Below are 24,264 nucleotides of genomic sequence, written 5' to 3'. Positions count from 1 at the left end.
TTCCAGGCACCCAGCACACTCCTTTGATTTAAATAAAACTGTTGCTCAGCATTTCTCCTCTCACCTGAAAGCTGTGCCCTCCAGTCTTTGATATTTCCATCCTGGGGAAAAGGTTATAACTGTCTATGCTTTCATATTTTGTTTATACTATCAGGTTTCCTTTCAACCTCCAGTGATCCTAGTCTGTCCAACCTCTCCTTATTGCTGATACTCTAATCTGGGCAGCATTCTGGTAAACCTCTTCTGCACCCTCTCAAAAGCTTCCACATCGTCCCTGTAAAGGGTTGACCAGAACTGAATGCATGACTCCAAACGTGGCCTAAGCAAAGGCCTATGAAGTTGCATCATTTATTCCTGATTCCCACAGTGAATAGAAACATAGAAACATAGAAACATAGAAATTAGGTGCAGGAGTAGGCCATTCGGCCCTTCGAGCCTGCACCGCCATTCAATATGATCATGGCTGATCATCCAACTCAGTATCCCGTACCTGCCTTCTCTCCATACCCTCTGATCCCCTTAGCCACAAGGGCCACATCTAACTCCCTCTTAAATATAGCCAATGAACTGGCCTCGACTACCCTCTGTGGCAGGGAGTTCCAGAGATTCACCACTCTCTGTGTGAAAAAAGTTCTTCTCATCTCGGTTTTAAAGGATTTCCCCCTTATCCTTAAGCTGTGACCCCTTGTCCTGGACTTCCCCAACATCGGGAGCAATCTTCCTGCATCTAGCCTGTCCAACCCCTTAAGAATTTTGTAAGTTTCTATAAGATCCCCTCTCAATCTCCTAAATTCTAGAGAGTATAAACCAAGTCTATCCAGTCTTTCTTCATAAGACAGTCCTGACATCCCAGGAATCAGTCTGGTGAACCTTCTCTGCACTCCCTCTATGGCAATAATGTCCTTCCTCAGATTTGGAGACCAAAACTGTACGCAATACTCCAGGTGTGGTCTCACCAAGACCCTGTACAACTGCAGTAGAACCTCCCTGCTCCTATACTCAAATCCTTTTGCTATGAAAGCTAACATACCATTCGCTTTCTTCACTGCCTGCTGCACCTGCATGCCCACTTTCAATGACTGGTGTACCATGACACCCAGATCTCGCTGCATCTCCCCTTTTCCTAGTCGGCCACCATTTAGATAATAGTCTGCTTTCCCGTTTTTGCCACCAAAATGGATAACCTCACATTTATCCACATTATACTGCATCTGCCAAACATTTGCCCACTCACCCAGCCTATCCAAGTCACCTTGCAGTCTCCTAGCATCCTCCTCACAGCTAACACTGCCCCCCAGCTTAGTGTCATCCGCAAACTTGGAGATATTGCCTTCAATTCCCTCATCCAGATCATTAATATATATTGTAAATAGCTGGGGTCCCAGCACTGAGCCTTGCGGTACCCCACTAGTCACTGCCTGCCATTGTGAAAAGGACCCGTTTACTCCTACTCTTTGCTTCCTGTTTGCCAGCCAGTTCTCTATCCACATCAATACGGAACCCCCAATGCCGTGTGCTTTAAGTTTGTAAACTAATCTCTTATGTGGGACCTTGTCGAAAGCCTTCTGGAAGTCCAGATACACCACATCCACTGGTTCTCCCCTATCCAAGCTACTAGTTACATCCTCGAAAAATTCTATAAGATTCGTCAGACATGATTTACCTTTTGTAAATCCATGCTGACTTTGTCCAATGATTTCACCACTTTCCAAATGTGCTGCTATCCCATCTTTAATAACTGACTCTAGCAGTTTCCCCACTACCGATGTTAGACTAATTGGTCTGTAATTCCCCGTTTTCTCTCTCCCTCCCTTCTTAAAAAGTGGGGTTACGTTTGCTACCCGCCAATCCTCAGGAACTACTCCAGAATCTAAAGAGTTTTGAAAGATTATTACTAATGCATCCACTATTTCTGGAGCTACTTCCTTAAGTACTCTGGGATGCAGCCTATCTGGCCCTGGGGATTTATCGGCCTTTAATCCATTTAATTTACCCAACACCACTTCCCGGCTAACCTGGATTTCACTCAATTCCTCCAACTCCTTTGACCCGCGGTCCCCTGCTATTTCCGGCAGATTATTTATGTCTTCCTTAGTGAAGACGGAACCAAAGTAGTTATTCAATTGGTCCGCCATATCCTTGTTCCCCATGATCAACTCACCCGTTTCTGACTGCAAGGGACCTACATTTGTTTTAACTAATCTCTTTCTTTTCACATATCTATAAAAACTTTTGCAGTCAGTTTTTATGTTCCCTGCCAGTTTTCTTTCATAATCTATTTTTCCTTTCCTAATTAAGCCCTTTGTCCTCCTCTGCTGGTCTCTGAATTTCTCCCAGTCCTCCGGTATGCTGCTTTTTCTGGCTAATTTGTACGCATCATCATTCGCTTTGATACTATCCCTGATTTCCCTTGTTATCCACGGATGCACTACCTTCCCTGATTTATTCTTTTGCCAAACTGGGATGAACAATTTTTGTAGTTCATCCATGCAGTCTTTAAATGTCTTCCATTGCAAATCCACCGTCAACCCTTTTAGAATTAATTGCCAGTCAATCTTGGCCAATTCACGTCTCATACCCTCAAAGTTACCTTTCTTTAAGTTCAGAACCATTGTTTCTGAATTAACAATGTCACTCTCCATCCTAATGAAGAACTCAACCATATTATGGTCACTCTTGCCCAAGGGGGCACGTACAACAAGACTGCTAACTAACCCTTCCTCATTACTCAATACCCAGTCTAAAATAGCCTGCTCTCTCGTTGGTTCCTCTACATGTTGATTTAGATAACTATCCCGCATACATTCCAAAAAATCCTCTTCCTCAGCACCCCTACCAATTTGATTCACCCAATCTATATGTAGATTGAAGTCACCCGTTATAACGGTTTTGCCTTTGTCGCACGCATTTCTAATTTCCTGTTTGATACCATCTCCAACTTCACTACTACTGTTAGGTGGCCTGTACACAACACCCACCAGCGTTTTCTGCCCCTTAGTGTTTCGCAGCTCTACCCTGCGAATGTCCTGTCCAATGAAGGCAAGCAAACAGTATGCTTTCTTTGCCACTATATCAGCTGGTATTGCTACTTTCAGCGAGATATGGACTTGGACCTCTAGATCCTTTTGTACATTAATGTTGTTAAGGGTCTTGCTATTAACTATATATTTTCCCTTTACCTTCGACCTCCCAAAGTGCAACAACTCACACTTGCTTGGATTAAACTTTTCTTTTTTCTCTGTAGCTTATCTATATCCTGCTGTATACTTCGACAGCCTTCCTTACCTCTCCTTTTAATGTCTAGTCTTTGTCATTTGCTCCGGCTAACTGCTTATCCAACCCCCCTTCCCCCTTACTAGGGCCCTATTCAACTGCAGAAGGACTTCTTTGCTCCCATCCTCAACTCCTCTTGTTATCAAGACCAACATGCCGTTCGCTTTCTTCACTGCCTGCTGTACCTGCATGCTTACTTTCATAGACTGATGAACAAGGACCCCTATATCCCGTTGTACTTCCCCTTTTCCGAATTTGACACAATTTAGATAGCAATCTGCCTTCCTGTTTTTGCTACCAAAGTGGATAACCTCACATTTATCCACATTAAACTGCATCTGCCATGCATCTATCTGCCCACTCACCCAACCTGTCCAAGTCACCCTGCAGTTTCATAGCATCCTCCTCACAGTTCACACTGCCACCCAGCTTTGTGTCATCTGTAAATTTGCTAATGTTACTTTGAATCCCTTCAGCTAAATCATGGATGTATATTGTAAATAGCTGCGATACCAGCACCGAGCCTTGCGGTACCCCACTAGTCACTGCCTGCCATTCTGAAAGGGAACCGTTAATCCCAACTCTTTGTTTCCAGTCTGCCAACCAATTTTCTATCCATATCAGCACTCTACCACCAATACCGTGTGCCCTCATTTTTCCCACTAATCTCCTATGTGGGACCGTATCAAATGCTTTCTGAAAGTCCAGGTACACTACATCCACTGGCTCTCCCTTGTCCATTTTCCTAGTTACATCCTCAAAAATTCCAGATTAGTCAAGCATGATTTCCCCTTCGTAAATCCATGCGGACTCGGACCGATCCTGTTACTGCTATCCAAATGTTCGGCTATTTCATCTTTTATAATTGACTCCAGCATCTTCCCCACCACCGATGTCAGGCTAACTAATTCCCTGTTTTCTCTCTCCTGCCTTTCTTAAAAAGTGGGATAACATTAGCTACCATCCAAGCCACAGGAACTGATCCTGAATCTATAGAACATTGGAACATTTTCACCAATGCGTCCTCGATTTCTAGAGCCACTTTCTTAAGTACCGTGGGATGCATTATTTGTGTCCATTACCCATAGTGGCAGAACATTGTTATATTTTTCATTATCAATCTGCTTATAATATGTTAATTGGGCTGTTGGGTTAATTTTTACGCTTTCCCTAAACAAAAGAAAATTTGAAGTTGAAGGAGGGGTTGCGATTGATGGACCAGGGTCATTTTGGTCTTTTGAGATGCTGCATGGCATCAGACACTTCGGCCCATCGAGACCGCTTCAACCAGTAATCACCCCGCACACTAGCACTAGGGACAATATACAATTTACATAAGCCAATCAACCTACAAATCTGCACATCTTTGGAGTGTGAGAAGAAGCTGGGGCACCCAGAGAAAACCCACACGGTCACAGGTAGAATGTACAAACTCTGTACAGACAGCACCCGTAGTCAGGATCGAACCCAGGTCTGTGGCACTGTAAGGCAGCAACTTTACTGCTGTGCCACTGTGCTGCTCCAGCACTTGTTAAGTGCTATGGTAATTTTAATAAAAGAATGCCAGGTAATATTAAGTCATGTACCCCATTCTTGTTCTGATATTCTTGTGCCAGCAGCAGCAGGGATATGGAAATGTCTGAATGGCAGAAAGCAATGAGTAATTGGGAGTTTTTGTTAGAGGACTGAAGGAAAGTGTACGTTGTCCTTCCTTGGCGTTGCTTTTAGCATTCTTGATATAGTAGGATCGAAGGATAGTTTCTTCTCAGCTGTTATTAGGCAACTGAACTATCCTATCACCAACTAGAGAGTGATCGTATTCTACAATCTACCTCATTGAAGACCCTTAGACTCTCTTTAATCGTATTTTACAGGAGTTTATCTTGCACTAAACATTATTTCCTTCAACTTGTATATGTACAGTGTGGACGGCTTGATTGTAATTGTATGTAGTCTTTTCGCTGACTTGATCGCACGCAACAAAAACACTTTTCATTGTACTTTGGTACACGTGACAATAAATCAACTAATCTTCAACTAAATTAAACATGGTGATAGATTGCAATGTAATTTTAAAGTTTCGAGATTTGATATAGAATGAAAGTGGTGTCTAATTAGGCAGGTTAATGTTAAAGTAGAGAACTGCGAACTGATACATTTTGGAAGGAAATTAAGGATGGGAAATATAAACAATTTTAAAGAGTTCAATAACAAGACATCTGGAGATTTAACAAATCATTAACAACTGCAGGACAACCTGATTTTCAAAAAGATATGGGATTTGTTGCTTTATAAAAATGTGGCTTGGGGTGTAAAGGTCAGGATGACATGGTAAACATTGTAGTTAAGATGGCCAGAGTATGATGCTGAGTTCTGGTACTGGACATTGGAATGAATATCATAGCCTTGGCAGTGTGGAGGAGGTTTGCCCAAACAGTACCAGAAATTAGATAGTTGATTGGAGATACTGGAAAAGTTGAGATTTAAAAAGGGGTAATTTCGTAAAGAGCCTGTCCCACTTAGATGACCTAATCCACGAGTTTAGAAGACCCTAAATGAGTTGAAAAAAATGTGAAGGTCGTGTTCACTCGCCAAAGTAAAAGACCTCCTACGACCTCCTATGACTATATCTACGACCTCCTACGACCCCCTTCGACCTCAGTCTTCCACACCTAAGACCAGCTATGACTAGCTACGACTGGAAAATGATCACATGATAAAATTATGTCATGTTTGCTTTTTTTTTCTCGAGCCAGTTACCGCCCTACGACTATCTACGACTACCTACGACTACCATCACGACCTACCTATGAGTAAAAAGTATCGATTTATTCCATGCCAACCTTTTCTTTACTCGTGGACAGTTTTTATCAGGCTGGAAAATACGCCGCAACCTACTTGAGGCCACGAGTGCGCGGAGACCACTCACATAGAAACATAGAAATTAGGTGCAGGAGTAGGCCATTCGGCCCTTCGAGCCTGCACCGCCATTCAATATGATCATGGCTGATCATCCAACTCAGTATCCCGTACCTGCCTTCTCTCCATACCCTCTGATCCCCTTAGCCACAAGGGCCACATCTAACTCCCTCTTAAATATAGCCAATGAACTGGCCTCGACTACCCTCTGTGGCAGGGAGTTCCAGAGATTCACCACTCTCTGTGTGAAAAAAGTTCTTCTCATCTCGGTTTTAAAGGATTTCCCCCTTATCCTTAAGCTGTGACCCCTTGTCCTGGACTCCCCCAACATCGGGAGCAATCTTCCTGCATCTAGCCTGTCCAACCCCTTAAGAATTTTGTAAGTTTCTATAAGATCCCCTCTCAATCTCCTAAATTCTAGAGAGTATAAACCAAGTCTATCCAGTCTTTCTTCATAAGACAGTCCTGACATCCCAGGAATCAGTCTGGTGAACCTTCTCTGCACTCCCTCTATGGCAATAATGTCCTTCCTCAGATTTGGAGACCAAAACTGTACGCAATACTCCAGGTGTGGTCTCACCAAGACCCTGTACAACTGCAGTAGAACCTCCCTGCTCCTATACTCAAATCCTTTTGCTATGAAAGCTAACATACCATTCGCTTTCTTCACTGCCTGCTGCACCTGCATGCCCACTTTCAATGACTGGTGTACCATGACACCCAGGTCTCGCTGCATCTCCCCTTTTCCTAGTCGGCCACCATTTAGATAATAGTCTGCTTTCATGTTTTTGCCACCAAAATGGATAACCTCACATTTATCCACATTATACTGCATCTGCCAAACATTTGCCCACTCACCCAGCCTATCCAAGTCACCTTGCAGTCTCCTAGCATCCTCCTCACAGCTAACACTGCCCCCCAGCTTAGTGTCATCCTGCAAACTTGGAGATATTGCCTTCAATTCCCTCATCCAGATCATTAATATATATTGTAAATAGCTGGGGTCCCAGCACTGAGCCTTGCGGTACCCCACTAGTCACTGCCTGCCATTGTGAAAAGGACCCGTTTACTCCTACTCTTTGCTTCCTGTTTGCCAGCCAGTTCTCTATCCACATCAATACTGAACCCCCAATGCCGTGTGCTTTAAGTTTGTAAACTAATCTCTTATGTGGGACCTTGTCGAAAGCCTTCTGGAAGTCCAGATACACCACATCCACTGGTTCTCCCCTATCCACGCTACTAGTTACATCCTCGAAAAATTCTATAATATTCGTCAGACATGATTTACCTTTTGTAAATCCATGCTGACTTTGTCCAATGATTTCACCACTTTCCAAATGTGCTGCTATCCCATCTTTAATAACTGACTCTAGCAGTTTCCCCACTACCGATGTTAGACTAACTGGTCTGTAATTCCCCGTTTTCTCTCTCCCTCCATTCTTAAAAAGTGGGGTTACGTTTGCTACCCGCCAATCCTCAGGAACTACTCCAGAATCTAAAGAGTTTTGAAAGATTATTACTAATGCATCCACTATTTCTGGAGCTACTTCCTTAAGTACTCTGGGATGCAGCCTATCTGGCCCTGGGGATTTATCAGCCTTTAATCCATTTAATTTACCCAACACCACTTCCCGGCTAACCTGGATTTCACTCAATTCCTCCAACTCCTTTGACCCGCGGTCCCCTGCTATTTCCGGCAGATTATTTATGTCTTCCTTAGTGAAGACGGAACCAAAGTAGTTATTCAATTGGTCCGCCATATCCTTGTTCCCCATGATCAACTCACCCGCTTCTGACTGCAAGGGACCTACATTTGTTTTAACTAATCTCTTTCTTTTCACATATCTATAAAAACTTTTGCAGTCAGTTTTTATGTTCCCTGCCAGTTTTCTTTCATAATCTATTTTCCCTTTCCTAATTAAGCCCTTTGTCCTCCTCTGCTGGTCTCTGAATTTCTCCCAGTCCTCCGGTATGCTGCTTTTTCTGGCTAATTTGTACGCATCATCCTTCGCTTTGATACTATCCCTGATTTCCCTTGTTATCCACGGATGCACTACCTTCCCTGATTTATTCTTTTGCCAAACTGGGATGAACAATTTTTGTAGTTCATCCATGCAGTCTTTAAATGTCTTCCATTGCATATCCACCGTCAACCCTTTTAGAATTAATTGCCAGTCAATCTTGGCCAATTCACGTCTCATACCCTCAAAGTTACCTTTCTTTAAGTTCAGAACCATTGTTTCTGAATTAACAATGTCACTCTCCATCCTAATGAAGAACTCAACCATATTATGGTCACTCTTGCCCAAGGGGGCACGTACAACAAGACTGCTAACTAACCCTTCCTCATTACTCAATACCCAGTCTAAAATAGCCTGCTCTCTCATTGGTTCCTCTACATGTTGATTTAGATAACTATCCCGCATACATTCCAAAAAATCCTCTTCCTCAGCACCCCTGCCAATTTGATTCACCCAATCTATATGTAGATTGAAGTCACCCATTATAACGGTTTTGCCTTTGTCGCACGCATTTCTAATTTCCTGTTTGATACCATCTCCAACTTCACTACTACTGTTAGGTGGCCTGTACACAACACCCACCAGCGTTTTCTGCCCCTTAGTGTTTCGCAGCTCTACCCATACCGATTCCACATCCTGCAAACTAATGTCCTTCCTTTCCATTGCGTTAATCTCCTCTCTAATCAGCAACGCTACCCCACCTCCTTTTCCTTTCTCTCTATCCCTCCTGAATATTGAATATCCCTGGATGTTCAGCTCCCAGCCTTGGTCACCCTGGAGCCATGTCTCCGTGATCCCAACTATATCATAGTCATTAATAGCTATCTGCACATTCAACTCATCCACCTTATTACGAATGCTCCTTGCATTGAGACACAAAGCCTTTAGGCTTGTTTTTACAACACTCTTACCCCTTATACAATTTTGTTGAAAAGTGGCCCTTTTTGATTTTTGCCCTGGATTTTCCGGCCTGCCACTTTTACTTTTCACCTTGCTACCTATTGCTTCTACCCTAATTTTACACCCCTCTGTCTCTACGCTCACACATTTAAGAAACCCTTTCCCTTTAACTCCATCCTCCACTAGCCCATTCGACACCCCACCCCCCTTATTCAGTTTAAAACCACCCGTGTAGCAGTGGCAAACCTGCCTGCCAGAATGCTGGTCCCACACCTGTTAAGATGCAACCCGTCCCTTTTGTACAGTTCCCCCTTACCCCAAAACAGATCCCAGTGATCTAAGAATCTAAATCCCTGCCCCGTGCACAGTTCCTCAGCCTCAGCCTCACGAGCACGAGAAAGAGTTATGAAGACCTCCTACGACCTCGTGGCGACCATGCTGCGAGTATGAGTCAAGGGCAAACTCGGCAGAGGTCGCCAATTAGGTCGGGAAAGTGGGACAGGGGCTTAAGGGTGTTAGAGTGGATAGGAGAGGACCCACAAAGGTTATTAGAGAACATGCACTTAAGTTAATTTAGTTTAAAAAAAACTGAGCGTTGTGAGGTACTTTTATGTACTCAATAAGTTGGGATCTGGAATGTCTTTATTGAAAACTCCAAAAATGATTCTTAGATATACACTTCAAAGAAAATGCTAGACCATAGGAATACCTTAAAGGGCCTGTCCCACTTACGTGTCCTTGGCACGCAAATTACGCGACCTCGTGGTCGTGCTGAGGTGCACGGGCATCGTATGGCCTCGCGGGGCCGGTCCCACTGAGAAGCGCGGAGGGGTATGTAGTTGTGCGCGACATCGCACGGGGCTCCGAAATGTTTGTAGCAAACAAAATCTTCGCGCGCCAACGACCTGTCGCGGAACTGACGGCCAAAGTGGGACAGGCCCAAGACCCTGGCGCGACGCAACGTTTCACCTTCAACAGCAACAGAAGCAGGCAAACGATCGCCGAAATCGGCCTGGGGCTCAAGGCCGTTGCGGTCCGGATCCGCGCCCACTTCTACTCCCAGAGCGGGGCCAAGAAAATTGAAGATAAACGCAAAATGCAGGAGTAACTCAGCGGGACCGGCAGCATCTCTGGAGAGAAGGAATGGGTGATGTTTCGGGTCAAGACCCATCTTTCAGACTGAAGAAGAGTCTCAACACGAAACATCACCCATTCCTTCTCTCCAGAGATGCTGCCGGTCCGGCTGAGTTACTCCGGCATTTCGCATCCATCTTCAAATGACTTGTCACGCGCTCCAGACGGCTGTGCGGTCGAATGAAGTCGCGCGCGACCTTCACGGGACCGTCGAGGCTCAACGCGACCATGAGGTCGTGTAATTAGCGTGCCAAGGACACATAAGTGGGACAGGGGCTTTAGTGAACAGTGGCCGCAGCTACCAGCAGAGTTGTGATGGGCCCAATGGCCCCCTTCATGAGAAATTCTACTCCATGATTCCAAGAGTGAGCAGGCAAAAAGAATGACTAGGAGCATGGGAATTAACTTTGCAAATCTTCACTAATCTTAAAATATTGCAACCAAAGAAAGTCTAGATTGACATATACGTTTACAGTTGACTTTCTCTTACTGATCTTGTGTTGTTGACAGCTCTTTGCCTAGGCATTGTCCAGCATCATTGTTGTTTGCCCCGTTTATCCACTTCAATGAAAAAAAATTCGCAATGGAAAATCTTGGATTTGTTTTAAGTTCATTGAATTCTGAGCGTTTTGGCTCCTCTGCATTAAAGCATGGGGAAATTGGAGCAGGTGTGTGGAGTCTGGAAATCCAGAAGTTACTTGCAAGAACAAGGTCAAGTCAAGAGTATTTTATTGTCACATGTCCCAGATAGAACAATGAAATTCCTACTTGCTGCAGCACAACAGAATATGTAATTATAAAAACTCGGAAAAAAAAGAACAAACAATAACAACGCAATAGTAATAATAATAGCCTATTGTAGTTCAGAGCTTCTGAGGTTGTAGTGTTTAATAGCCTGATGGTTGTAGGGAAGAAGCTGTTCCTGAACCTGGACGTTACAGTTCTCAGGCTCCTATACCTACTTTGCAATGGCAGTGGTGAGATGAGTGTGTGGCCAGAATGGTGTGGGTCTTTGATGATGCTGGCTGCCTTTTTGAGGCAGCAACTACGATAAATCTCTTCGATGGTGGGGAGGTCAGAGCAAGTGATGGCCTGGACAGTGATTACAACTTTCTGCATTCTTTTCTGCTCATAGACGTTCAATTTGCCGAACCAGTCCACGATGCAACCAGTCAGTATGCTCTCTACTGTGCACCTGCAGAAGTTCAAGAGAACTCTCTTTGACATATCTCCGTAATCTTCTCAGGAAGTAGAGGCGCTGATGTGCTTTCTTTATGATTGCATCAGTGTGCTGGGTGCAGGAAAGATCGCCGGAAATATGCACGCCCAGGAATTTGAAGTTTTTGACCCTCTCCACCATTGTCCAATTGATGTGAACAGGATTGTGGGTCCTCAACCTTCCTCTTCCAAAGTCCACAATCAGTTCTTTGGTTTTGCTGATATTGAGAGCCAGGTTGTTGTGCTGGCACCATATGGTCAGTCAGTCAATCTCACTTCTATACTCTGACTCATCACCATCTGTAATTCGTCCCACAACGGTGGTGTCGTCAGTGAACTTGAAAATGGTGTTCGCACTATGTCCGGCTACACAGTCATGAGTATAAAGTGAGTAGAGTCACTCATGCCCAAGGTCATGGTCCAGAGGTTTAGGGATGAGATTGTTTGGTATTATATAGTGGTGAATGTTGCACCGCAGTTAATGCATATCGTCCTGATGTAGTTTACATGATTCACAGCTAAACCTAGTGCAATTGAGATGGCTTACTCCGCAGACCAATTTTTCATGAATACATATTGCAAGGAGTGGGCCATTAGCAATCTATTGAAACACTTAATTATGGTTGGAGCTAATGGGTAGTAGTCATGGAGACAGATCATTTCACTTTTCTTGGGACTAGAATGATAAAGGTTTCTTGAAGCAGGCGAGACTGTTGAAGTGCATGGTTGAGAATATAGATGAAGATAGTGGCCAGTTGATTTGCACACAATTTCTGAATGTCCAGGGACTCCATCTGGACTGGCAGATCTGACTTCTGAGATGTAAGGGTCAGAGCCAGTGGGGGATGTAAAAATGCGCCAATGTGGAATTTTGCCTATTCAAAACGAGCATAGGGCATTGATCTCATCTGTGTGCAGATGCATCTTTGCCAAAGATCTCCCCTGATTTTGGCTAGTAACCCATAATGGTTTTCTGGCATTGCTACAGTTGCCTGGCAACTGATTGATCAAATCAAGCCTCTGGCTTGTTTAGGAAGCCTCCCTTGGTATCTAATAACTTTGCGGAGATCATACTTGGCCTACTTGTACAGTGCAGCAGCATCTATCCCAGATGTGGTCTTTAGCAAAGAGTGAAATTCCCTGTTCATCAAAGTTTTCCAGTCGGATAGATCCTAATTGTCTTTGTAGTCATAGAGCATAGAAACAGATCCTTTGGCCCAACGTGTCAACGCTGACTAACATGCCCTATCTACACTAGTCCCACCTGCCTGCAATTGGCCCATATCCTTGTAAACTTATCCTATCCATATACCTATCTAAATGTCTTTTACATGTTGTGATTGTACCTGCTTCACCTACCTCCTCTGTCTGGCAGCTTGTTCCATACACCTACCACCTTTTCTGTAAAATAAAAAGTTACCCCTCGGGTTCCTATTAAATCCTCCTGCCCTCCACGAATAAAGTACTAACCACCTCAACCTGTCCCTATAGCTCGGCCCTTGTGTTCTGGCAACATCCTCATAAATCTTTTCTGCACCCTTTCCAGCTTAACAACATCTTTCCTATAACAGAGTGACTAAAACTGAACACGATATTGTAAATGTGGCCTCACCAATGTTTTGTATAACTGTACCGTGATGTCCCGACTTCTATACTCAGTACTGTGATTGATGAAGGCCAATGTGACAAAAGCCATCGATCACCTTGTCTACTTAGGATGCCACTTTAAAAAAACTATGTACATGCACCCCTAGATCGCTCTGTTCTTCAACACTCCCCAGAGCCCTGCGATTCACTGTGTAGGTCCTGCCCTGGTTTGACTTCTCAAATTGCAACACCTCACCCATCTCTGCATTAAATTCCATTAACCATTCCTCATCCCATCTGCCCAACTGATCAAGATCCCACTGCATTTTTTGACAACCATCTTCACTATGTACAATACAACCCACTTTAGTGGTCCGATGAAGGGTCTCGACCTAAAACGTCACCTATTGCTTTTTGCCAGAGATGCTGTCTGATCCGCTGGGTTACTCCAGCTTTTTGTGTCTATCTTTAAACCAGCATCTGCAGTTCCTTCCTACCCACTTTAGTCTTGATGAAACGGTGGCAGCTAATGTATGTATACTCATTCAGACTGGAGAAAGTGGATTTGAACATATTTCCAGTCCACTGATTCATGGCAATTCTGACATAGACTTTTTGTCTCCTCAGAACACTGCTGCATTATTCTTGTCATTAGTGTCTCGCGCTTCAGTGAGCTATTTCCAACATTATTCAACTTATAGGCCATTGTTTTTCTGAATCAGCCTGTGATATATTTGAGGCTTTGTACATAAAAGTCACATTTTTGTGCATGATTGCTCAGTAATTAAACATTGGAAGAAAAAACATGTTACCATTTTTATGTTTAAAAAGGTTCATGTGTTAATAATTAATACTTTATGCTTTTATAATTGACTCCAGTATCTTCTCAACCACCGATGTCAGGCTAACTGGTCTATAATTCCCTGTATTCTCTCTCCTTTCTTAAAAAGTGGGATAACATTAGCTACCCTCCAATCCACAGGAACAGATCCTGAATCTATATGACATTGGAAAATGATCACCAATTGCTTCCAAGATTTCTAGAGCCACTTTCTTAAGTACCCTGGGATGCAGACCATCAGGCCCTGGATATTTATCAGCCTTCAGTCCCATCAGTCTACCCAACACCTTCCTGCCTAATGTGAATTTCCTTCAGTTCCACCGTTACCCTAGGTCCTTTGGCCACTAGTACATCTGGGAGATTGTTGGGTCTTCCTTAGTGAAGATAGATCCAAAGTACCTGTTCAACTCATCTGCCATTTCCTTGTTCCCCATAATAAATTTACCTGCTTCTGTCTTCAAGGGTCCAACTTTGGTCTTAACTAATTTTGTTCCTCTTCGCATAACCTAAAGAAGTTTTTACTATCCTCCTTTATATTCTTGGCTAGTTTACCTTCGTATCTCATATTTTCTCCCCGTATTGTCTTTTTAGTTATCTTCTGTTGCTCTTTAATAATTTCCCAATCCACTGGCTTCCCGCTCATCTTTGCTATGCTATACTTGTTATGTTATACTTCTCTTTTATTTTTATACTGTCCTTGACTTCCCTTGTCAGCCACAGTCACCTCTTACTCCCCTTAGAATCTTTCTTCCTCTTTGGAATGAACTGATCCTGCACCTTCTGTATTATTCCCAGAAATACCTGCCATTGTTGTTCCACTGTCATCCCTGCTAGGGTCTCTTTCCAGTCAACTTTGGCCAGCTCCTCCCTCATGGCTCCATAGTCCCCTTTGTTCAACTGTAATATTGGCACTTTGGATTTTCCCTTCTCCCTCTCAAATTGAAGATTAAAACTTATATTATGGTCACTACCTCCTAATGGCTCCTTTACCTCAAGTTCCCTTATCAAATCGGTTCATTACACAACACTAAATCCAGAATTGCCTTCTCCCTGATTGGCTCCCTGACAAGCTGCTCCAAAAATCCATCTCAGTGGCACTCCACAAACTCCCTTTCTTGGGGTCCAGTACAAACCTGATTTTCCCAGTCTACCTGCAATCTCCCATAACCTTTGCATTACCTTTGCGACATGCTAATAAATTGCTATAACTGTAGTATTACCTTTATGCCATGCCAATAACTCTTGATTCAACGCACCTATTATACCGGCTACTCTTCGGGGGCCTGTAGATAACTCCCATTAGGGTCTTTTTACCCCGACAATTCCTTAGTTCTATCCATACTGACTCTTCATCTCCTGATTCTATGTCACTCCTCGCAAGGGACAGAATTTCATTCCTTACCAACAGAGCCAGCCCACCCCCTCTGCCCACCTGATGTCTTTTCGATCGGATGCATACCCCTGAATATTCTTTTCCCAGCCCTGGCCCTCTTTCAGCCTTGTCTCTGTAATACCTACAACATCATACCTGCCAATTTCTAACTGAGCCTCTAGCTTATCTACTTTATCTCTTATACTTTGTGCATTCATATATAATACTTTTAATCCATCGCTCACTTCACCTTTCACATAGATTCCTATTTCACTTGGCCATACTCTTCTATCCCTTCGTGAGCCTTCTGCCCCATTAATTCTGGTGTCTTTCTTAACTTTCTTAACTTTTCCTATATTCTCTTTCCCTTTAACTCCATCCTTTTATTTCCAAATGATCTGCTCTCCCCTCCATGGTAGGACTGACAAAGACAAGAGAGCATAGAATTAATTTGAGATTTAAATGGGGAATATATTGAAACTTATCGAATAGTGAAAGGCCTGGATAGAGTGAATGTGTAGAGGATGTTTCCGCTAGTGGGAGAGTCTAGGACCAGAGGCCATTGCCTCAGAATAAAAGAACACAACTTTAAAAAGATGAGGGGAAATTTATTTAGTCAGAGGGTTTTGAATCTGTGGAATTCATTGCCACAGACGGCTGTGGAGGCCAAGTCAATGGATATTTTTAAGGCGGAAATTGACAAATTCGTGATTATTAAGGGTGCCAGGAGTTATGGGGCGAAGGCAGGAGAATGGTGTTCAGAGGGGAGATAGATCAGCCATGATTGAATGGCAGAGTAGACTTGATGGGCCGAATGGCCCAATCGTCCTCCTAGATCTTATGATGTTATGAGATGTGGGAGCTTTATCTGGATAAATTATTTTACACAGAGTGGTGGGAGTCTGCAATATGCAGACTGAAGAAGTTGTGAAGGGAGGTACATCACAACATTTAAGAAACATTTTGGCAAGTAGTTAATTTACTAAAGTATAGAGGGCTATGGATGTATTTTGAACGAATGGGGTGAGTATAGATGGGTACAAATGAGCAGCATGGACATGGATGTCTGAAAGGTCTTTTTCTGTGCTGTTTGACCCGCTGGCTCCGATTACATTTTTAGAAAACTACCCACCTAAAGTTGCTCCGGCATCCAAATTGTGGACCACAGAGAAGAGCAGTGCAACCAAGCTCCGAATGGAGGATTTTGGTTTGGGTGCCAACACGCCTTTGACTGTTGGCCAGATGCTCCAGCTGGCAGTGAGAAATTATGGTCAACGTGATGCTTTGGCTTACAAAGTGGAAGATCATTGGGAAAAAATAACCTTTAAACAATTTTACAATCGATGCAAAAGTGCTGCGAAGAGCTTTCTTAAGGCAAGTGTGTTTTATTCACCCAAAAGTGGTTTCTATTTTAAATAATTTTAATTTTAAATGAAAAAAAGTAAAATGCGTGGAATTTCATTTTGAATCTTTCCCTATAAGGTTTGACCTTGTGCACAGACACCGCACCACACCTAACCCACTCCTGCGTTAATCCTGTCCAGATGTTAGGTTCAATAGAGCTGATGTCCTGAAGTTGGCCAGTGAGGTACAGATAAGTCTCAGTTGATGAATTACAAAGGCCTTGCCCCTGAAGTATTTAAGTAAAGATAGAGAAGGATAGGCATGAGTCATAAGTTAAGGCATGGCTGATTCTGGAGGCATAAGGCAGGAAGTTGCAGAGGTCAATTGGGGGGTAGTCTGTTTGCAGGTAAAGAATAGCTGGCAGGTCGGAGGCTTTTAAAGTGAGATAGCAAGAGTTTTGGGGCAGCATACTCCTGTTAGGGTGAAGGACAGGTTTAGGGACACCTAGTTAACTAGAAATGTTGAGGCTCTGGTCATGAAAATGAATAAACATTGATTCGTCAGCCGGGATCAAGCATATCTCTCTGCCAGTATAGGAAATGTCAGAATACACCTAAGAAAGCAATCAAGACGGCAAAAAGAGGACATGAGATGGAGCTGGCAAACAAGCTAAAAGAAAATTCCAAGGAATTCCTCAGGTATATTAAGAGCAACGGGTAGCTAAAGAAAGAATAGATTTTCTTAAAGATTAGAATGACCATCTTTGCATAGAACACCAAGTGATGAGTGGAGATATTAAATTAATACTTCTCATCCATTTTTACTGATAAGTAAGTAAGTTTATTGGCCAAGTATTCACATACAAGGAATTCGCCTTGGTGCTCCGCCCACAAGTAACAACATGACATACAGTGACAGTTACGAATGACTCAGAAAACACTAAACATTAATAATAATAAAACATTAATGATAAAACACCATTGATCATGCATGCGAACCAACAAAATACCAGATCAAAGGGAGGCTACAGATTTTTGGCTGTTGAGTAGAGCAACTACTCGTGGATAAAAATTGTTTTTATGCCTGGCAGTGGCAGCTTTGACAATCCGGAGTCCAGATTGTGGAAGTTAAGAAGCTGAGGCATCTGGATTGTTATGTCTTGGATCACTTGTCAAAGAGGAGGTAATAGATAATAGGTGCAGGAGTAGGCCATTCGGCCCTTCGAGCCAGCACCGCCATTCAATGTGATCATGGCTGATCATCTCCAATCAGTACCCCGTTTCTGCCTTCTCCCCATATCCCCTGACTCCGCTATCTTTAAGAGCCCTATCTAGCTCTCTCTTGAAAGCATCCTGAGAACCAGCCTACACCGCCCTCTGAGGCAGAGAATTACACAGACTCACAACTCTCTGGGAGAAAAAGTGTTTCCTCGTCTCCATTCTAAATGGCTTACCCCTTATTCTTAAACTGTGGCCCCTGGTTCTGGACTCTCCCAACATCAGGAAAATGTTTCCTGCCTCTAGCGTGTCCAAACCCTTAAAAATCTTATATGTTTCAATAAGATCCCCTCCCATCCTTCTAAATTCCAGAGTGTACAAGCCCAGCCGCTCCATTCTCTCAGCATGTGACAGTCCTGCCATCCCTGGAATTAACCTTGTAAACCTACGTTGCACTCCCTCAATAGCAAGAATGTCCTTCCTCAAATTAGGGGACCAAAACTGCACACAATACTCCAGATGTGGTCTCACTAGGGTTCTGTAAACTGCAGAAGGACCTCTTTGCTCTTATAGTCGACTCCTCTTGTTATAAAGGCCAACAAGCCAATCGCTTTCTTCACTGCCTGCTGTACCTGCATGCTTACTTTCATAGACTGATGAACAAGGACCCCCAGATCCCGTTGTACTTCCCATTTTCCCAACTTGAAGCCATTTAGATAGTAATCTGCCTTCCTGTTTTTGGTACCAAAGTGGATAACCTCACATTTATCCACATTAAACTTCATCTGCCATGCACCTGCCCACTCCCCCAACCTGTCCAAGTCTCCATGGTCTTCTTAATGCACATTAAGGTGGATAAATTGCCTGGGCCTGACCAAGTACATTCTCAGGCCATGTGGGAAGCTAGGAAGGAACTTATTGAAACCCGTGCAAATATATTTGCACCATTGTTAGCCACAAGTGGTTCCAGAAGATTGGAGAGTAGGTAGTGCTGTACTACTGTTTAAGAAGGACAGTAAGGTAAAGCCAGGAAATTACAGCATGCCTGACATCAGCGATGGGTAAGTTGTTGGAGGGGAGCCTTGGAGAGAGGATCTACCATTTGTTTATGGGGTGTGTGCAGAATCTTGTCGCACAAATCTGATAAGGAATTTTGAGGTGGTCACCAAGAGGATTGATGAGAGCAGGGCAGTGGACATTGTTTGTATAGTCTTTAGCAAGGCCTTTTACAAAGTCCCACATGGTAGGCCAGTTCTGAAAGGTAAACGCATGGAATCCAAGGGGAGAAAGCCAATTGGATTAAAATTGGACTTGGAAGAAGGAGCCGAAGGGTAGTTGTGGAGGTTTTTTTTATTGGAGACCTGTGACCAGTGATTTGCTGCAGGGATTTGTTAAAAATGTTGTTAACATTATTAGTACATTTGCAGAAGACACAAAAATAGATGATATAGTGAGCAAGGATTTCTAAGTTTACAACAGGATCTAGAGCAGTTTGGAAGGTGCACAAAGGAATGGCAAATGGACTTTAGCTCTGACATGTGAGGTGTTCCACTTTGGTATGTCAAGCAGGGCAGGACTTACATAGTAAATGGTAGAGCCCTACAGGGTGTTGGAGAATGGAGAGTCCCATGTGTACAGGTGAATGATTCCCTAAAAGTGACGTCAGATGGGCCGTGTGGTGAAGAAGGCATCTGTATGTGTTCATTGGCAAGCATATTGTGTGCAAAAGTTAGCACATTGTGATGCAGCTATACGAGTCGTTGGTGAGAGCACACTTGAGGTATTATGTGCAGTTCTGGCTGCCAGTTGCAGGAAGAAGGTTATTAAGTTAGTAAGGGTGCAGAAGAGATTCACCAAGATGTTACCTGGGCTTGCGGGCATACATATATTGCTCCCTCTCTGTGTAATTCCTGCTGCTCTCCTGCTCTTGGACCATGTTCTCACCCAGATTTGTTCTCCCCCTCCTACAATCTGTCTGAAGAAGAGTCCCAACCAGAAATGCCACTGATCCATGTCCTGCAGTGATGTTGCTTGTCCCGCTAAGTTACTCCAGTAACTTGTGTTACTGAAAGTGGGTGGGCAGGCTCCTCAAAGTAATGGTGTGACTGTCCTAAATTAGTCCATTTTGTTCCCAATGCATGTAACTCCTATCCACGCGAACCCTCTCTATATTAGTTTCCCTACCACTGACATTATCCGGGATTATCCAGATTTCACTTAAACAAAAATACAATTCTGGATACTCCCCAATCCTCCATGACCTTGCCTCACTAGACAAGATGAAAATATTTTCCTCAAGACTGCAGCAATCTCCCTTGCCTCTTTCGTTAACAGGGCCAACATATAAGCACTCTGGCACTCATCACTCAGATAGACAGTGGGCCTCCTCAGACGCAACTCTTAGCCTGAAGGTGGCTGCATCCATTTGTTTTGACCCAAAACGACACATATTCCATCTCTCCAGAGATGCTGCCTGTCCTGCTGAGTTACTCTAGCTTTTCCCTTTTAGAGTTGTCGGCCACAGCCAGCTCGGTTTCTTCCATTGTGGATAAAATGTGCATTTAACCCTGTTGCTTCTGGAGGAGGTCATGCTATATATACACATTTTATGTCTCCTAAAAAAATAGTTGCACGTAAACTTAGAATTATATATCTATTCAGGATCTTTATATAACCAACAAAGTTAATTTACTTGAAAAATGAAGAGGGTTATTAAAATATTTATTTTTGTGTTCGCAGCTTGGACTGGAACGTTTCTGTGGTGTTTGCATCCTAGGATTCAACAGTCCAGAGTGGTTCATTGCAGACGTAGGAGCAATTCTGGCAGGGTAGTGTTCATGTACTTCCTTAAAAGCTTGGCGAATAGAAACCATTGTTCATTCAGCAGGTCAGGCAGGTACCTGTTGAGAGTGAATCCCAAGTTAACATTCCATGTCAATGACCCTGTATCATGCATGTACATTAACTCTCTCATTCCACAGATATTGACTGACCTGCTGAATATTTCTGCTTTTAATTTGTACTAGAACAGGTGCGGACCCGTTGGGCCCGTCCCCGTTGGGCCCGTCCCCCACGGCAATATTCCACCATTGACCCATAGCCCCCAACTGCGCAGGTGCGGCTGACTGGTTCCCATTGTGACGCCAGAGAACCCCGTTGTGACACGAGTCTCGGCAACACACCCCCAACTGCGCAGGCGCGGCCAGCAAGTGGAAGCGCGACTGCGACGTTTTTAAAGTTCAAAATGGCAATAGCCTGTAAAAAATAAGATCAATGTGAAGGCGTCTCACTCTCCTGCTTCAGCCCCTATTCCCCTCCTCCATTATCCTCCCTCTCCCCACCCTCCACCAACCCCCCCCACCCTCACCCCCTACTTCCTTCCTCCCTCTTCCCCCTCCCCTCCTCCATCACCTCTCCATCCCTCTTCCTACCCCTATCCTCCTCCATTTCCCCTCATCCCCAGCACTCCCTCCCCCTCCTCTTCACACTCTTTACCCTCTCCTCCCCTCCCCCACACTCCCTCCCTCAGCTCTCCTTCCTTTCTGGGGTTTCTGCGGCAACAGACGGGATGCGAGGATGGTGTGCTGCCTTCCTGGTGCCAGGATCCAGGATGTCACGGACAGAGTGCAGAAAATCCTCAAGGGCGAAGGTGAACATCCGGAAGTGGTAGTGCATGTCGGCACAAACGATGTCGGAAAGAAGGGGATGAATATTCTGCAGCGTGACTTATTCTGCAGCGTGAAAAATGCTGAAAAGCAGGACCTCCAGGGTTGTTATCTCCGGTTTGCTTCCAGTTCCTTGTGCTGGCGAGAGCAGGAACAGGGAGATACGGGACCTGAACGTGTGGCTGAGGAACTGGTGCACGGGGCAGGGATTTAGATTCTTAGATCACTGGGATCTGTTTTGGGGTAAGGGGGAACTGTACAAAAGGGACGGATTGCATCTTAACAGGTGTGGGACCAGCATTCTGGCAGGCAGGTTTGCCACTGCTACACGGGTGGTTTTAAACTGAATAAGGGGGGTGGGGTGTCGAATGGGATAGTGGAGGATGGAGTTAAAGGGAAAGGGTTTCTTAAATGTGTGAGCGTAGAGGCAGAGGGGTGTAAAATGAGGGTAGAAGCAATAGGTAGCAAGGTGAAAAGTAAAAGTGGCAGGCCGGCAAATCCAGGGCAAAAATCAAAAAGGGCCACTTTTCAGCATAATTGTATAAGGGGTAAGAGTGTTGTAAAAACAAGCCTGAAGGCTTTGTGTCTCAATGCAAGGAGCATTCGTAATAAGGTGGATGAGTTGAATGTGCAGATAGCTATTAATGACTATGATATAGTTGGTATCACGGAGACATGGCTCCAGGGTGACCAAGGCTGGGAGCTGAACATCCAGGGATATTCAATATTCAGGAGGGATAGACAGAAAGGGAAAGGAGGTGGGGTAGCGTTGCTGGTTAGAGAGCTGATTAACGCAATAGAAAGGAAGGACATTAGCTTTGAGGATGTGGAATCGATATGGGTAGAGCTGCGAAACACTAAGGGGCAGAAAACGCTAGTGGGAGTTGTGTAAAGGCCACCTAACAGTAGTAGTGAAGTTGGGGATGGCATCAAACAGGAAATTAGAAATGCGTGCAACAAAGGTAAAACAGTTATAATGGGTGACTTCAATCTAAATATAGATTAGGTGAATCAAATTGGCAAGGGTGCTGAGGAAGAGGATTTCTTGGAATGTATGCGGGATAGTTTTCTAAACCAACATGTAGAGGAACCAACGAGAGAGCAGGCTATTCTAGACTGGGTATTGAGTAATGAGGAAGGGTTAGTTAGGTCTGAAGAAGGGTTTCGGCCCGAAACGTCGCCTATTTCCTTCGCTCCATAGATGCTGCTGCACCCGCTGAGTTTCTCCAGCATTTTTGTGTACCTAGGGTTAGTTAACAGTCTTGTTGTGCGTGGCCCCTTGGGCAAGAGTGACCATAATATGGTTGAGTTCTTCATTAGGATGGAGAGTGACATCGTTAATTCAGAAACAAGGGTCCTGAACTTAAAGAAAGGTAACTTTGAGGGTATGAGACGTGAATTGGCCAAGATAGACTGGCGATTGATTCTTAATGGGTTGACGGTGGATATGCAATGGAAGGCATTTAAAGACTGCATGGATGAACTACAACAATTGTTCATCCCAGTTTGGCAAAAAAATAAATCAGGGAAGGTAGTGCATCCGTGGATAACAAGGGAAATCAGGGATAGTATCAAAACAAAAGATGAAGCGTACAAATTAGCCAGGAAAAGCAGCCTACCAGAGGACTGGGAGAAATTCAGAGACCAGCAGAGGAGGACAAAGGGCTTAATTAGGAAAGGGAAAATAGATTATGAAAGAAAACTGGCAGGGAACATAAAAACTGACTGCAAAAGCTTTTATAGATATGTGAAGAGAAAAAGATTAGTTAAAACAAATGTAGGTCCCTTGCAGTCAGAAACGGGTGAATTGATCATGGGGAACAAAGACATGGCAGACCAATTGAATAACTACTTTGGTTCTGTCTTCACTAAGGAAGACATAAATAATCTGCCAGAAATAGCAGGGGACTGGAGGTCAAATGAGATGGAGGAACTGAGTGAAATCCAGGTTAGCCGGGAAGTGGTGTTAGGTAAATTGAATGGATTAAAGGCCGATAAATTCCCAGGGCCAGATAGGCTGCATCCCAGAGTACTTAAGGAAGTAGCTCCAGAAATAGTGGATGCATTAGTGATAATTTTTCAAAACTCTTTAGATTCTGGAGTGGTTCCTGAGGATTGGAGGGTAGCTAATGTAACACCACTTTTTAAAAAGGGAGGGAGAGAGAAAACGGGGAATTACAGACCAGTTAGTCTAACGTCGGTAGTGGGGAAACTGCTAGAATCAGTTATTAAAGATGGGATAGCTGCACATTTGGAAAGTGGTGAAATCATTGGACAAAGTCAGCATGGATTTATGAAGGGTAAATCATGTCTGACGAATCTTATAGAATTTTTCGAGGATGTAACTAGTAGAGTGGATAAGGGAGAACCAGTGGATGTGTTATATCTGGACTTTCAGAAGGCTTTCGACAAGGTTCCACATAAGAGATTAGTATACAAACTTAAAGCACACGGTATTGGGGGTTCAGTATTGATGTGGATAGAGAACTGGCTGGCAGACAGGAAGCAAAGAGTAGGAGTAAACGGGTCCTTTTCACAATGGCAGGCAGTGACTAGTGGGGTACGCAAGGCTCAGTTCTGGGACCCCAGCTATTTACAATATATATTAATGATTTGGACGAGGGAATTGAATGCAACATCTCCAAGTTTGCGGATGACACGAAGCTGGGGGGCAGTGTTAGCTGTGAGGAGGATGCTAGGATGCTGCAAGGTGACTTGGATAGGCTGGGTGAGTGGGCAAATACATGGCAGATGCAGTATAATGTGGATAAAT

General features: G+C 43.9%; 1 protein-coding gene across 1 annotated transcript in view; it reads left to right on the top strand.

The window, feature by feature from the left end:
• Positions 1 to 24,264, top strand: part of LOC116979725 (long-chain-fatty-acid--CoA ligase ACSBG2-like) — a 164,467-nt gene that overhangs the window by 31,450 nt on the left and 108,753 nt on the right. The window contains exons 4-5 of the mRNA XM_033031464.1: positions 16,386 to 16,639; positions 20,566 to 20,654. Of these exons, the coding sequence (XP_032887355.1) occupies positions 16,386 to 16,639; positions 20,566 to 20,654 (343 nt within the window). The remainder of the gene's footprint in view (positions 1 to 16,385; positions 16,640 to 20,565; positions 20,655 to 24,264) is intronic.

Source organism: Amblyraja radiata, chromosome 1, assembly GCF_010909765.2.
Source record: "Amblyraja radiata isolate CabotCenter1 chromosome 1, sAmbRad1.1.pri, whole genome shotgun sequence".
NCBI lineage: Eukaryota > Metazoa > Chordata > Chondrichthyes > Rajiformes > Rajidae > Amblyraja > Amblyraja radiata.
The sequence above is the reverse complement of the archived record's forward strand: the minus strand, read 5'-3'. Positions and strand labels throughout refer to the sequence as shown.